We start from the raw sequence: 15,516 nt of genomic DNA, 5'->3' as shown, positions 1-15,516 counted from the left end.
ATATGCATTGTGTCGTTCACTTTAGTGGTGGCCATAATGCATGGTTGAATATTCAGAAACTTTTTCTTGGGAATTAATCATTGTCGTGAACGGAATTATACTAGAGAAGTTGAGAACGTGCCATATGTACTTAATCCGTTGTGATGACTGAGGGATTGGTCCTTGTTTCTCCTTTATGGGAAAAAAGCAGTGGGGAGAGAACAGAAGTCAACAGTGGATTGCTGCTGGCGTAACAGTGATCAACGCAATACGACACTACTGCCTGGAGATGGGCTGGGCTTTCAACTTTGAGCCTAGCCCATCCGCACGGGGAGCCCATCTCTTCTTCGTCTGCGACTGCGAACGAGCACCGACTCCCGAGCAGAGTGCACAGAGAACTCAATCTGCAAACGACTGGCTCACAGGTCACCTCGCCCGCGCCTCCCTCACCAAGAACTTGCCCACTTTACATGTCTGTACTTCCTAGCCGCTCAATTTTACAGCGCAGAGCAGGAAGCATCAGCTGCACGCCTCTCGCCTCGCTTGCCGCCTTCGCTCCTTCCAAGAAAAGGTTTGCTAGCTAGCTACCTTGCTTGCTATGGCCGTTCTTGCGCTCAGGCTGGGTTTCGTGGCTCCGCCTTATCCTAGGACCAGCAGCGGCAGGTTCGCCTTCTCCCCCTCGTCCTGCCGCGCCGTCGCCAACGACGCGGGGGTTGGAGGACCCGCGCGCCCGATCACCGTCGACGGGGACCCGCCCACCGTCGTCTCCGCGCCCGGCCGCCGCATTGTCGCCAGTACGTACGTCAGTCGTCTACTCTAGCTAGCTCATCCACCCATCCATTCATTCAATCAATCGTTAAAGTTCATTACTCGCACGGTATAGACTGCACGTTCGTGTATCAAATCAAACGTCAATCTCGCGCGCAGTTGGCGATGTCCATGGTGATCTCTCCCAGACGAGAGCCGCGCTGGTGCTGGCCGGCGTCCTGAGCGCGGGATCAGAGGGCCATCTGTGGACAGGCGGACGCACGGTAAATCCCCTCCTGCCTTCCATATATCTGGTTCAGTTCTTTAGCATTGCACGTTTCTTCAGTGCATAAATAATATTGGTCCGTTATACTGATACTGTACTTATTTCTCAAGTTTGCTGCTACATCACAATAGCCTCTGCAGTTTCTCTGCCTCCCCACTGAAATTCTGAAAATAGATGTATAAATGATATGCTTGTGTCATTATAGGTACTTGTTCAAGTCGGTGACATCCTTGATCGTGGTGAGGATGAAATTGCCATACTCTCCCTGTTGAGCTCACTCAACATGCAAGCCAAATCTCAAGGCGGTGCTGTATTTCAGGTCTGCCTACGTCTACCACTCTGCTACTCCTTGTATGCCACTAGCTCTGAATGAATACATGGACCCTGATTTTTCTTCAACAGGTTAACGGAAACCATGAAACCATGAATGTGGAAGGCGATTTCCGCTACTGTGATCCGGGAGGCTTTGATGAGTGCGTACGCTTCCTTGACTACTTGGATGAATGTGACGGCAACTGGGATAACGCATTTCTCAACTGGATAAATGTCTGTGAAAGATGGAAGAAAGAATATGGAGCTCTGCCTAATGGCGACTGGCGTCCATGGGACTTCGTCAAGGTAAACAAGAATCTTGTGCTGGTCACTTGGTAGACAATAAATAAACCAACTCCAAATGAGCACTAATTCATTTACAGAATTGTTCTGAAAAATAAAATGCACTGATGAGGCTACATGTATTTTCTGCTTCTGAAATGTTGGCCTTCCAATACTGTGACAGAAGCAGAAAGGCTTTGCTGCAAGATCGTCTCTTTTCAAGCGAGGTGGTCCGCTAGCTTGTGAATTGGCACGGCATCCTGTTGTCCTCAAGATCAATGACTGGATATTTTGTCACGGTGGCCTTCTTCCTCACCATGGTGAGCCCCTTTACTTCCATTTACGTCTTTGTTACCCTTTGCAGTTTGCATACGTGATCTTAGTCTAAGACACAAAATCACAAATCGGGTTCAGGGTCAGAACCTGCCTGACAGGATCACTGCATAAACCAAATGCAGAAGAGGCTCTTGCTTAAGCCTAGCATTATCAAGCAGGAATCTTGTGATATAACAAAATTTCAATTTAATCACAAATGTTCTTTTTAATAATACATATTGCATCAAGTGAACCTAAGTATCTCAATTCGCTCTCTTCCTATTTGCAGTTGAATATGGGATTGAGCGTATGAACAGGGAAGTATCAATTTGGATGAAATGTTCAGGCGAAGACAACGATGATGAGACAGACATCCCCTTCATAGCTACTAGAGGTTATGACAGCGTGGTATGGAGCCGATTGTACTCACAAGATCCTGCTGAAAGAACACGCCGTGCTTTGATGGTAAGAAAAAAAAAATCTAAGCCGTTAAGTATACGACACTTCCTCATGTATCATGGAGATGTGTGTCAGAGACCTGAAAAATTCTTCTGAAATTCACAAGTTTTTAGACAATTGTTCATATTGGTTTCAGCTATCTTCTATTGTTGCTGAACAAACGCTAGAAGCTGTAGGAGCCAAAGGGATGGTAGTAGGGCACACACCCCAGATGCATGGAGTGAACTGGTATCTGTTTCTCTTAATCTCAATCGGTGATTTGATTTAATAAGTATCTTAATGGAGATTTATGAGATACCAATTAAACTGATGGATAACTTAATCATTGACTACTATTTTGTTATCAGTAAATGTGATGGCAAAGTCTGGTGTGTTGATGTGGGCATGTCCTCTGGTATTCTTTACTCAAGGCCAGAGGTGCAGTCTTCTCTCTGAGATTGAAATCTCTTAGAAAAATAAGATTCCTTAAGACAATGAAAATTTGAAAGGACTGCTGAACTGCTGATTCTCGTCAAAAGATTCTATTTGTTGCTGTTTGACACTGGAACATGTTGCTAACCTATTCAAGAGCTGTATTTGGTGATCCTATGCATCGCATTAATACTAACTTTATCTTATGTAACCTGTGTGTCCAAATAACGACATCATTTCTGGTAGTGAAACCTTTTTTTTTAAGTAAATGACTTGCTCTTTTTCCATCTATAAAATTCCACCCTTCATGATTGTCAATCTGTAGATGCTCATACAGATGTTTTTTCCCCTTATTCTGTGATGACTCAGATTTCAGGAAAAAAAAACACTATTTTGGTCGTTGATGTATGACTTTTGTAATATAGGTCCTAGAAATAGTCAATGACAGACCAAGGGTTTTGAAGAAGCGGAGAGAATTATATGATGAGATGGAAGTGTTGGACTATTTGTAAAACCTTGAGAAACTTATGTAAGCACTCTTTCATCTCAACCTTCATCATTCATACATGAAAAAATGAAGGTTGCCATGCATGCTGGTTGTGGAGCATTTGGAAGATACTCTCTACCAAATTTATTCTGTTGTGTTCTTGAGAGTTTTGATAGTTACTTTGATATATGAAAGATTTCTATTTACATTCGAATGGCATCATAAATCCAGGAATATATTTTTTTTGCCAGATGAAAAATTCTTAGTAGAAATAATCATGTGACTGCAGGTACATAATAGAAACATTAATTGTCCTGAGAGGTATCGTACGAGACAATTTGGATCGGAATACTGGACGCAATATGCTACAGCGAGATATATATAAAATCAGAAGGAAGGTTTTGTCACTATGGTTAGTACGTTTCCTTCACTTAAGAATTTGTACATGTTTGAGTCAAATTGTGCTGCACTACAAATTTTATAGGTTGCAGGCCACTACATATGTCTTAAGCATGTATGCTACTATGATTTCAGATATGCAGTTATTTCTAACAAGAATTCAAGAGCTTTCTAGGATCCTGTAAAAAGTAGCAGTTAGAGTTTTTTTTATAAGAGTTGAACTACTGAATCCATTTAGTATTAATATCCCGCATTATTATCCACAGAAGAAAATATCTGAAGTACCAGCATCAATTTCCTCAAGTACATGCATTTTTTTATAGGAAAAAGTATTATGATATTATTTTTTCTAGGATTTTCCTAAGGCACTTTTAAGTGCTTAATGTAGAATATTTCCATAAACAAGATCAGTTTTAGTCACCATACTGACAACATCTTCAAAAATTGTTATGTAGATTAGTGCTTGTAGGAAACCAGATGCAAATATGGATCTAAATCCGAAAGCCGCTTGTTTCGCCAAGTCAGATGAAAGATTAGTGGTGCTTATTTGTATCGGCATTCAAGCATTGATTATAGCCTAATTCAGAGCTGTAGGCATCAGGAATCGTGCAAGTAGTAGAATGAGATGGAGAAGACATGAATACGCTGGGGTCTATCATGTAATTGCTTCGTTACCAGAAACAAATTAGATCTCTTCCTTTCATGTGTTACTGGAAACAAATTTGAAAAAGGAAGGTTTGTATATAATCTGCAAGCAGTACTGTAACAGCATTACAACAAACCACAGATGAACATATCATGGAGCTCATCTTTGTTTGGATCGTTAACAAGTTCTTTTGATACTTTTTTTTTGACAATTCTGACTCTATCTAATATCGTTACTATATCTGTTTGGTATTTTTCTCTCAGTTCACTTCTATTTGTGTTTATGAGGCGAATTTGAGTAGTTCACCTAACATTTTAAAACCAAAATGAAAATCCTGGGCTGCTTCAGCCCCTACCAGATCCAAAGCAATCATGGCAAATAGTGAGTCTCGATTTCATCGAAGGAGTGCCTCGGTCCAAACTATAGTTGCATTCTGGTTGTTATGGACAAACTAACTAGATATGTAGATATGCTCACTTTGTGGGATTAACACACCCTTTCACTGTGTGGCAAGTGGCAAAGGCTTACATGGACCACATTTGCATGTTACACGGTCAGCCCCGATATGTTCTCTCTGAGACCCTGACAGGGACTGTATCTTCAGTAGCACTTTTATTGAAGAAACTTTTTTTTGTTTTTTTTTTTTTTTGCGAAGGAACTGTATCTTCACTAGCACTTTATGGAAGGAACTGTTTAAACCGACGGGCAAACCAAAAAGGGTGAATCAATACTTGGAAGGTTATTTGCCATGCTTTGTGGACACGGGTCCGGGTAAATGGTATTCTTGGCTCTCTCTTGCTGGTCACCCTCAACATGTGGTTGCCCTCCCTTTGAAGTCTGTATGGTCACCCTTAACATTTTGGCCTGCCTGATTCCATGGCCTGTTCAGTACCAGAGCTAACCACTTGGTTACAACAGAGGAAGCTGAAAACAGCTCTGCTACTTCAACACTTGGAACGAGCTAACACAAGGCGGACCGGAAGCATTCGGACAGAGAATTCAGGATGGGCAATTGGGTCTGTATCAAATTGCAGCACTACATCCAAACCTCCATTTCAGGTCTTGAACAATATTGGCAAGATGGCGTACTGTCTGAACATTCTCCGTCTAGCAAGATTGATCATGTGATCCATGTCTCGTAGTTGAATCAAGCTCTTATGCTGGCTGATTCTGTGCATCGGACCCTGCCTGCATGCCTGGGGAAGAGAAGTATTAAAAAAAAAAGAGAGTATGTGTCTGTTCCTGTGAAGATTCTGCAGCAACTACCATATCAGAAGGGGGGCTTCTACCGCCATATAGGTTCTAGTCCAATGGTCTGATCAAAGATGCGTCCCTGGCAACCTGGGAGGACTACAACAAGCTGCGTCATCGCTTCCCCGAAGCCCTGACTCTTTTTAACGAAAGCCATCATGGCAACTTTATCGATTTCAAATAATAGTTACATCATCGGTTAATTGTACCAAAATAAAATTTAGAGGATCCCATTCCCAATAAATGGACAACAGGGCAATGATCCTTAAGCGTTTACAAGCTAAAATATGCACTACTTTATTGGCTTCCCTTGGACAATAATTAATCAAACTTAATATTAGAAAACCCACGAAATAAAAATATACACTCCTCGTAGATAGCAGATGCAACACCAATTGAATTGCCTTTCATCTTTATAATCTCCACCGCTTCTAAATAGTCTGATTGAATAATGAGTCTTGGGCATCCTATCTGACCCGCCAACCGAAGACCATCTCGTCGAGCAAATGCTTCAGCCGTTGAAGCAGAATCCACGTTTGGAATGCCACAACTTCTTGCAACAATGAAGACCCTAGACTCGTCTCACAAGACAAGACAAAACTAGTGGCTCCCTTTTGTTCTCCGCTTGAGGAAGCCACATCAACATTTAGGGCCTCTTTGGCATGGCTTATGCCGGCTTCGGCTTCATCTATTTTGCGCAAATCGAGGCACTGTAGCGCGAAGCCGTTTTGTAAGCCGGGGTTAAAATGAATTAGAAGTCGGGAAAAGCCAGTTTTTCTGGCTTCACCGGCTTTGGCTTCACTGGTGAAGCCGTTTTGGATAAGCCGTGCCAAAGGGGGCTTTAGTTTCACAAATTCTCCGCCGGCTTCTTCTATCCGTGCCTTGTGATTCCCACATTCTTCTTCCTCTTCGATCTAGCATAGTTCTGACAAGAAGAGCTGATATGCTTGCGCCGACCACACCGACTTCTGCACTAGTTGGTCATGTGTTGCTTGTTACCTCTTCCACCACATATACCAAGCTGTTACTGCTTTTAATTCTCTCCATCCCACCTCTGATAACCTTGGAGCCACAATCATTTTTTTGTGCAAATGGAGGTTTTGGAGTTTGGCTGAGGCTTGAGGCGTGTCTTATCTCGATCCTTGCCCTTGCGCCAGTTGGTATATATCTAAAAAGTTATTAGGCGCGTGAGTTTTTATTCCTACTAGGTGTTTTTTTTGTGTGTGTGTGTGTGATCAGTATGGGGATCTAATCCTATTTTTGCTTTTAATATAGTGATACACAATTCTCCCACGTGTTCGTGAAAAAAAAGGTCTAGGATTGAAGATCCCATTCTGTCAGCTGAACTAGCATTCATTACTGCATTTCTCGAACACTGGAAAAGAGCACGATGAATTCTCTCACATTCCATTTTGCATAATGGACTTTGGCTACTAGTGATAATCTGCCGATTTGCCAAAATGTCAGAGGAAGCTCAGTAGCAAGTATTCGGCCTCAGAGTGGGTTGCGTAACCGGAGAGTAGAGTAGAGAGAGAGAGAGAGAGAGAGAGAGAGAGGAGAGCAAGCGACATGACATACGTAAACATCTATCCTGTGTCCTCTGCCTTCCTAATTTGACGCACAGGTTGATGGAAGAATTTGCACGAAAAAAGTTGGAAAAATTTGACCCACAGCCGCACAGGCCTCGGGCTATACAGAATTACAGATTGTCAGCCGCAACGTTCAGCTTCAGCTATCAGCTATCAGCATGCAGTGCATTCCAATCACGCACGCGGCAAGCGCAGCCCGGTGCAAGGGACCGAACCTGACCTGTGACCTCCATCAACTTTTTTCCAAAGTCGATAATGAGAGAACTTTTTCGGCCGTCCAAACCATCCCTTTCTGCTTTTTGATCCTTCGGCATCTTCTCAGATACAGCTAATGTAGCGTGGATGTCAGTCCTAGCTTCACCATGCATGGAGTTCTGCGCACGCCGATCATTAATGTTTTTAGACGTAGTTGTTCTAAATTTGACCGGGTACTGTTTTGTTTTTTTTTTTACAACAACACATATATTATATTATCACAGCAGCCATTTTACAGAGAGGTCCTCCGTGGCAGACCAAATTACAATAAAACCCTGCATCTGACTGAAAGCAAAGGCAGCAACATAGATGGCGTTGGAGAAGACGAATCCGCCGGCGGGGGTTGAGGGGCGTCGTGGACGCGTGCACCCGGGTGGACTGACCGCGCAAAGCGTCAGTTAAAGACGGGTCGGTTGAGCCGAAGGAGGAGTAGCACACCGGCGACCGAAGGATGCAGTTGAGGCCGTCGCCGGAGGTTGACGAAGGAGCTCGAACCAGGATCCCATGTGAAGGCGGAGCTGTGGGACCAACACTAGGAGGGGATTGGAGCCGCCTAACTGAAGAAGGGGTTACCAAAACCGGAGGCTGCTGTGTAGCGAAGAACGCGGGCGGCGAAGGTTGTGGATCGGAGGGAAGCGGATCTCGGTGGTAGGTGGAGATGGAGTCGGAGGTTGAGAAGAGGAGATCCGCATAGCAGAAGATCGAGTTTATTTTATTTCCACTGACCTTGGAGGCGACGTCGTCAGAGCCGAGGAAGACCATGGCAACGACGGCGGCGGTTGCATCTCCAAGATAGAGCTTACCCATCCGGGTCACTCTAGGTACTAAAAACTACCTCTAAGTACTAGAAACTACCTACTAGGAGGGGGCCCCACCCTGCCGGCTCCGGCGAGCACACCAAGGCGGGAGAGACGGGAGATGGAAGGAAGACCGAAGACGGGTTCGCTTTTGGGGGCTGCTCGTACAACCAGGTACTGTGTTAAAAACTGTTTGGTTCCAACGAGAGCTCCTAAAATTCATGTTAAATCGAATGTTTGGACACATGCATGGAGTATTAAATATAGACTAATTATGAAACTAATTGCACAACTTGCGACTAATTTGCGAGGCGAATCTTTTAATCCTAATTAGTCCATGATTTGACAACGTGGTGCTACGTAAACATGTGCTAGTGACAGATTACTTAGGCTTAAAAAAATCGTCTCGAAAATTAGCCTCCATCTATGTAATTGGTTTTGTAATTAATCTATATTTAATGCTCCTTATTAGCATCTAAACATTCGATGTGACATAAATTTTAGGAGCGACTAAAGAACCAAACACCTCTAGATATATGAGTAGTCAGGTGTGGATCTAACACCGAAACGGGATAAGCTCGAGCCCTTCGTATCGCTACTCGAAACTTGGGTAGTGTCACTAGACATCATGGTTCAAATAAAACACATGCGCGCACCTATCAATAAATATTCAAGTTGTGGATGCACACACTCAGGGTCTTTTTTATCCCAATTAAACTATAGTAATCTAGAATATAGATGAGATTATAATCATCTAAATTATGAATTACAAGAGTTTAGATTGTCTGGATGCCTAAATTATAGAACGGATTATTATTAGTTCGGATACAAGTGACCTATATAATCTCCAAACAGTAGGGTTGAGAGATTATATGATTATTGTAATCCGGCAGTTGTACTATTATAATCGAACCCATAATCTACGGTGTTTGATCATCTTCAGATTATTTCATCTGATTACTATAATCCAGTTGGGATCAAGCATCCTCTGAAATTTATCTTCTGTCACATCTTGCTGACAATGAAGCCAATAGCATCAAGAAGACGCTACTATTTGCTTTTGAGATACAACTAATATAATAGCTCGCATCATGTGGAAACGATGTTAGCTAATTTACCTATATTACATATAAGCAGTAAAGTACATTCTACATCTTTCACACAAGAGCAGGTAAAATGGTGCTTTTAAAGTTTAAACCCAAGAGGACACGGGTATAACGATAAAATTTGACGAAATTGAGCAAGTGGATACTGAATAGCCTCGAACGGCCGTGGAGGACTTACAGGGACAGAGTGTTTGATGTTGAGAGAAAACTTGTTATCATATCATTTGAAAACGACGTTAGTTAATTTACCTGTTAAGCGTCCTCGGAATTGGTACATACATTTTACGTCTTTTACAGAAGAGCACGTATGATAGTGCTTTTAAATCCAAAAAAACTCAGATATGTGATGATAAATTTGAGAAAATAAAGCAATTGGATTACAAGGACAATAACAAGATGCTACAGAAGGAAAAGGATGGCAAAAATGGCCATTCTTCCCCTGTTCTGAATGTTAATTGTCATTTTGCATCATTTTCTAACGTTGTATTTTATCCTGTTTTCAAAATGAAGATGATGCTTTTTTTTGGCAACGTCCTTGAGTCCAAACGGCCCACACCTCAGATCCAAACCCCTTGACCCACGGCTGATCTCTACTCATCTATACATGGACATAAAAATGGTTAACCTTATTAGTTGGTGACATTAGATCCTACTCACTCCTATAAAAGGGTTAACATTGATTAGTAACATTGGACTCTAAAAAAAGACCTACTGTTGGTCTAACCAATCTTCAATAGTTAAGATGTGAGCACTATACACTCATACCAGTATTAGTATACATATGAGTCACCATGAGCCTACCCCAAATTAGATCGTCTCATTTTTTTCTACTAGTTTAAGTGGTGTGGAGCTAGATAAATGAATTAGAAACAACTAGAAAAAAACGTGAGAAAACCACCTACCTCCTTATCTTCCAACTCCATCCATGAACTCTGGCGGCGTCGGCGTGCGGCGGCTACGGGTGTGTGGCACGACGGCAAATCAGGAGGGTGCTTTGCCTTTTTTCCTTTTCATACAACTGCTCTGATTTTGGGTCATGGAGGAGAGTACAATTTTAAAAGAAAATGGAGCAACATTTTTGTCTACATCCTAGTCGTCCGCAAAACTTGATACACCTTCCTCTGCGTGCCTACCTAACACCGTCCAGACACTAAGGCTAGCTGCAAGCGTCATGCGTGTATAAAAGCAGCCGATTGGGCTAATCATCTGTAACTTCCATATTCCAAAATAAATAGTGGTGCTTTTTTCTTTTTGAATAGAAGGAGGAAATAATAATAATGGTACTTTTCATCCATAGGCGGTATTCAGCACGAGCGTTTATTTGCCCAATGATCAAGACATGTATATATATATATATATATATATATATATATATATATATATATATATATATATATATATATATATATATATATATATATATATGTGGTATATGTGGCATTCGTCAATCTAATTAAAAATGACATGTATATGTGGTATTCCTCAATCCAATTAAAAAAAGCCATAGACACGTGCACGTGTGTTATGTATGTGGGCGTACATGTCTATATTGGGTTTTAAAGAAAAGGTACCTTTGGATTTTGAGAAAAAGTTTCTAGTCTGTTGTTCCTCTTCAAATCTCGCCATCTTGTATCCTTTTCAGAGGAATCAGTTGGTTGGCTTTCGATGTGACAATCTCGACCTCTTCTTTTGGTCTACTCTACAACAAGGTCTGGCATCTTTTAAACTTTGTTTTGATGCTGAAGGATTGTAGCCTGCGTTCCTTGGAGGATTCTTGCGGTCAATATTCTTTTAATGTATACTAGATCTCGTTGTCAGTGACAAGTAACTTTTGCGGTCTTCAAAGTCTTGTTTGACGAGGGCGTTTGCAGGTGTCCCTTTTCTATGCTATCTCTTTAATGCGATCTTGAAGCTTTGTAGTGGATGATCGAAGGAACAAGACGACCAACTTAGTTTTTAATGTACTCTTATTTTTTACAGGATGCCGTTTTATATTTTTGTCCATCTTTTGTATGGCAATTGTTTTCGTGTGGTATATGAGTTGTGAGACACTCTTTTGAGTGTCCTTTTATCAAAAAAAGAAAAGAAAAAAGAATGCAGAATCGAAAGCTCAAAATAAGCACTTGTACTTTAGGTTTAGACTATAGATGTGGGTATTACAGTTAAATTTGGAAAGTATACTGATGATGAAAGTTGCCAGCTAGGACATAGTATTTTCACAGTCACAAGTCGTATATATTCCATTTTAAATTTTATAATCAGGCCCTCCTATACCCTTGTGCATACCACATCATCAGAAAATTGAATGCAAATACACCCTTTTCTAAATAAAGAACTGAAATATCTCCTCGGAAAGAGAAAAACTAGCCATGACTGAAATGTCTGTCGTTGTCCAGTCTAGACACAAAAGGCTAGGTAGCTTAGCTAGACGCAGCCGATCCTGTGAAGCCAATCCTCCGTTGTGGCCGATGAATTGGACAGCGTCGTCATCGCGTCGGCGCCGTGAGAGTGAGACCCCTGGAGCACGCTGCAGGCGACGAGCCTGTTGGCGGCCTCCGTGTAGTGCACCCCATCCCAGGAGACGTACTCAGACGGGTCCGCGCACGCCGCTGCCCCCGCCGCGCCGCAGAACGCAGCGTCGTCGTAGTTGTAGGCGCCGCCGCCGCCGCCGCAGCACGCGTCCAGCGGCCTGTGCCTGAAACCTGCGTGGGAGGAAGAAATCAAGAATCGATCAGGAACAAAGCATGGAAATGAAGAAATCTGTTGGCGGTTGCGTGCGCGCAATGCATGCGCACCGTATTCGCGGGGCGACACGATGATGTCGGTGACTGCTCGGTAGAGGTCCGCAAAGACGATGGTCGTGCCAGGGTGGGCTCGCCGGAGGCCGCCGAGCGCGCGGCGCAGCTCGCGGTTGTGCAGCTCGGCGAGGCCGTTAAGACGCGTGATGCAGCCGGACTCCGGGTCATACCCGGCGGCGTCGACGCTGCCTCTGTAGAGCGTGAGCAGCTGCGGCTCGCAGCCCAGCGGTATCATCCCCGGGACCAGCACGGCGCTTGCTCCGGCGGCGATCACGTCCTGCACCGCACGTCGGCACGTGTAAAAATGTATGCCACGCCACGCACGCCAAACAAACGTGTGACCGCTGGTGGTGACTCCGATTTTCACCGCGTCGATCGGAAGAGAAAACGACCTTGAGCAGAGTAGGTGGAGGCGATAAAGAAGGAACTTACGGTGACGACCGAACGAATGGCACTGACGACGTGAGGCACGAAGGTCTCCACCTCGCCGACGGTGCGGTTCTCGTTGAGGCCGATGAAGTAGTCGTTGACTCCGATCTCTCCGACGAGGAAGAGGGAGGTGGCCATAGTCTTCCTCTGCTCTGCGCCAAGAAGTCGTAAAACGTCGTTGAACCAGACGGTCTGGTTCCTAAGCGAAACCGGCACGAACGACCCCAATCCTCTGCTCTCAAAGAAGTGCAGGTCAAGCGCCGTCGCCCCGCCGAACGCGAAGTTCACGCCGCGCCGGAAATCCGCCGCCGTCTTCCCGGCGAGGTACGGCGTCGGGTGCGGTACGCCCAGCGCCTCGACTGCGGCACACGGACACGTCACAGTTACTCTGGTCGGCCACATCACATGGAAATAAACGGTGTGGGACGTGTGTGGTGGCCGGCCGGTCGGTTGGTGGTGCTCACCGAGGAAGTCGATGACGAGGCGGCCGTCGGACGCGCGGCCGGTAGGGCGACGGAAGAAAGTCTCGCCGTACGGTGGCCGGCTCGCGGGCCCGCCGGTGGTTGCTGAGAGGTGCAGCGCGTTCCCGGTGTCGGTAAGCGAGTCGCCAAAGCTGAATACGCGATCATAGCGCGTCAGGGGGCCACCGTTGCCGGCGGCGGCTGCGTGTAGAAGCGCCACCACGGCCACGAGGAGACGCGACGAACCTGGCGCCATTTCAATTCGCTTGCTTTTCAGGTGTGGTCGGCCTGAGCCGTGCGGTGCGGTTCACTCGCACGACAGCAGGACTATTTATAACAGTAGCAGGGGTGCCGTTGATCCACGAGAGGCCTGACGCGATGCGTGTGTTGTGAATTGTGATTCGTTCTTGGAGTTCTAGAAAGCAGCGGTGTGCCCGCTTTGATTTGTAGTGTACACGAGGAAATTGGGAAAAGCTATGGGAATTCCTCGTTGAATTGAATATTTGTGGAGTTTTTTTCTCGGAAGTAATAACAAGGATATGAACCTCTTCAAGCAGCGAAGTCGCAGTGGATCTGCCATATTCGATCGCGTGTTTCGGTGTTTTCAAGAAATGAACGACCAATTAGCGATCCCCCATTGAAGCCCGCTGCGGTGGCCCAGCAAGGGGAGGGTGGAGTGGAGAGCGAGGAGGTGAGGAGGCGGAGGCGATGAATGTCGGTCCGCGAAGCTTCGTGACAGCTCGGACTATGGATCGAAAACGGTACGGATATTTATTCGACCGTCCGTTTGACCGAATAAATATGAACACTTATCTGGATAGTTATTCGGATATTTATATTTTTTTCTGGATACGGATACTAAAACGGATATCTTAGGCAGATATCAAATACGGATGTAATATCATCGATATCCGGCGGATATCGAATAATCCGGTTAAGTATCGGATATATCCGGATATTTAAAAACGGATATTATCCGGATATTATTCAAACGACCTTGGATGGAGAAATGATCAAAATAAAAATTGTAGATCTCAAAAAGTTATGAAACTTTGTTGTTTACAACTTTTTCGTTTGAAATCATTTAGTGCTTCAAAATTTAAACCGTCCAAACTTTCTCAAATGGAAAACTAGTTTATAGGCGTCAAAATTTAAAAATCACAAATTTGAACCATCCAAACTATCTCAAATGGAAAGTTGATCAAAACAACAATTGTAGATCTTGATGAGTTGAACAAACTTGGTATTCAAAACTTTTCAATTTGAAGTCATTTAGAGTTCATAATACTAGAGTCAAAGTGTTGTTTTTTTCATTTGACCAAATTTGACTTGGTCAAACTTGCTCAAATGAGACACTAAATGACCTCAGATGAAAAAACTCTGAATACCAAGTTTGATCATCTCAGCAAGATCTACAATTGTTACATAGCTCATTTTCCCATTTAAGAAAGTTTTATCAAACACTAGTCACAAATTCTTGAATCTCATATAGACTTTCTGAAACTATGTCACACTTGTGAAATTTGAACTATATTTTGTTCAAACTTTCTTAAATAAAAAAATGGCCTATATAAGGATTGTAGATCTTGATGAGATGATCAAATTTGGTATTTAAAACTTTTCAATTTGAGACAATTTAGGGTTCCGAAAACTAGTCTGTAAACGTCGAAATTTAAAAATCACAAATTTGAACCGTCCAAACTATCTCAAATGGAAAGTTGACCAAAACAACAATTGTAGATCTTGATGAGTTGAACAAACTTGGTATTCAAAACTTTTCAATTTGAAGTCATTTAGAGTTCATAATACTAGAGTCAAAGTGTTGTTTTTTCATTTGACCAAATTTGACTTGGTCAAACTTGCTCAAATGAGACACTAAATGACCTCAGATGAAAAAACTCTGAATACCAAGTTTGATCGTCTCAGCAAGATATACAATTGTTACACAGCTCATTTTCCCATTTGAGAAAGTTTTATCAAACACTAGTCACAAATTCTTGAATCTCATATAGACTTTCTGAAACTATGTCACACACTTGTGAAATTTAAACTATATTTTATTCAAACTTTCTCAAATGAAAAAATAGCCTATATAAGGATTGTAGATCTTGATGAGCTGAACAAACTTGGTATTCAAAACTTTTCAATTTGAGACAATCTAGGGTTCCGAAAACTAGTTTGTAAACGTCGAAATTTAAAAATCACAAATTTGAACCGTCCAAACTATCTCAAATGAAAAGTTGACCAAAACAACAATTGTAGATCTTGATGAGTTGAACAAACTTGGTATTCAAAAATTTTCAATTTGAAGTCATTTAGAGTTCATAATACTAGAGTCAAAGTGTTGTTTTTTCATTTGACCAAATTTGACTTGGTCAAACTTGCTCAAATGAGACACTAAATGACCTCAGATGAAAAAACTCTGAATACCAAGTTTGATCGTCTCAGCAAGATATACAATTTTTACATAGCTCATTTTCCCATTTGAGAAAGTTTTATCAAACACT

General features: G+C 43.0%; 2 protein-coding genes across 5 annotated transcripts; one reads left to right on the top strand and one right to left on the bottom strand.

The window, feature by feature from the left end:
• Positions 1 to 408: 408 nt before the first annotated feature.
• Positions 409 to 4,507, top strand: LOC136539133 (shewanella-like protein phosphatase 1). Of its 3 annotated transcripts, none has more exons than XM_066531076.1 (11): positions 410 to 777; positions 863 to 1,010; positions 1,218 to 1,331; positions 1,415 to 1,630; positions 1,791 to 1,926; positions 2,211 to 2,386; positions 2,517 to 2,608; positions 2,728 to 2,797; positions 3,217 to 3,320; positions 3,568 to 3,690; positions 4,133 to 4,507. In XM_066531076.1, exons 1-9 carry the CDS (start codon positions 578 to 580, stop codon positions 3,301 to 3,303), a joined length of 1,239 nt encoding a protein of 412 aa, XP_066387173.1. In that variant the 5' UTR covers positions 410 to 577; the 3' UTR covers positions 3,304 to 3,320; positions 3,568 to 3,690; positions 4,133 to 4,507. The 3 variants fall into 3 exon arrangements, with proteins under 3 accessions (XP_066387175.1, XP_066387173.1, XP_066387174.1); XM_066531077.1 differs by having other exon boundaries at positions 413 to 773; positions 907 to 1,010; XM_066531078.1 differs by lacking the exon at positions 2,728 to 2,797 and having other exon boundaries at positions 409 to 777.
• Positions 4,508 to 11,540: 7,033 nt separating this feature from the next.
• LOC136539132 (GDSL esterase/lipase At1g28590-like) lies at positions 11,541 to 13,539 on the bottom strand. Of its 2 annotated transcripts, XM_066531074.1 has the most exons (4): positions 13,013 to 13,539; positions 12,552 to 12,907; positions 12,117 to 12,396; positions 11,541 to 12,023 (listed from the first exon to the last, which is right to left on the bottom strand). In XM_066531074.1, the coding sequence occupies exons 1-4, from the start codon at positions 13,263 to 13,265 to the stop codon at positions 11,746 to 11,748; spliced, it is 1,167 nt and encodes a 388-aa protein (XP_066387171.1). In that variant the 5' UTR covers positions 13,266 to 13,539; the 3' UTR covers positions 11,541 to 11,745. The 2 variants fall into 2 exon arrangements, with proteins under 2 accessions (XP_066387171.1, XP_066387170.1); XM_066531073.1 differs by having other exon boundaries at positions 11,541 to 12,396.
• Positions 13,540 to 15,516: the final 1,977 nt, after the last annotated feature.

This window comes from Miscanthus floridulus, chromosome 2 (genome assembly GCF_019320115.1).
Source record: "Miscanthus floridulus cultivar M001 chromosome 2, ASM1932011v1, whole genome shotgun sequence".
Taxonomy (NCBI): Eukaryota; Viridiplantae; Streptophyta; class Magnoliopsida; order Poales; family Poaceae; genus Miscanthus; species Miscanthus floridulus.
The sequence above is the reverse complement of the archived record's forward strand: the minus strand, read 5'-3'. Positions and strand labels throughout refer to the sequence as shown.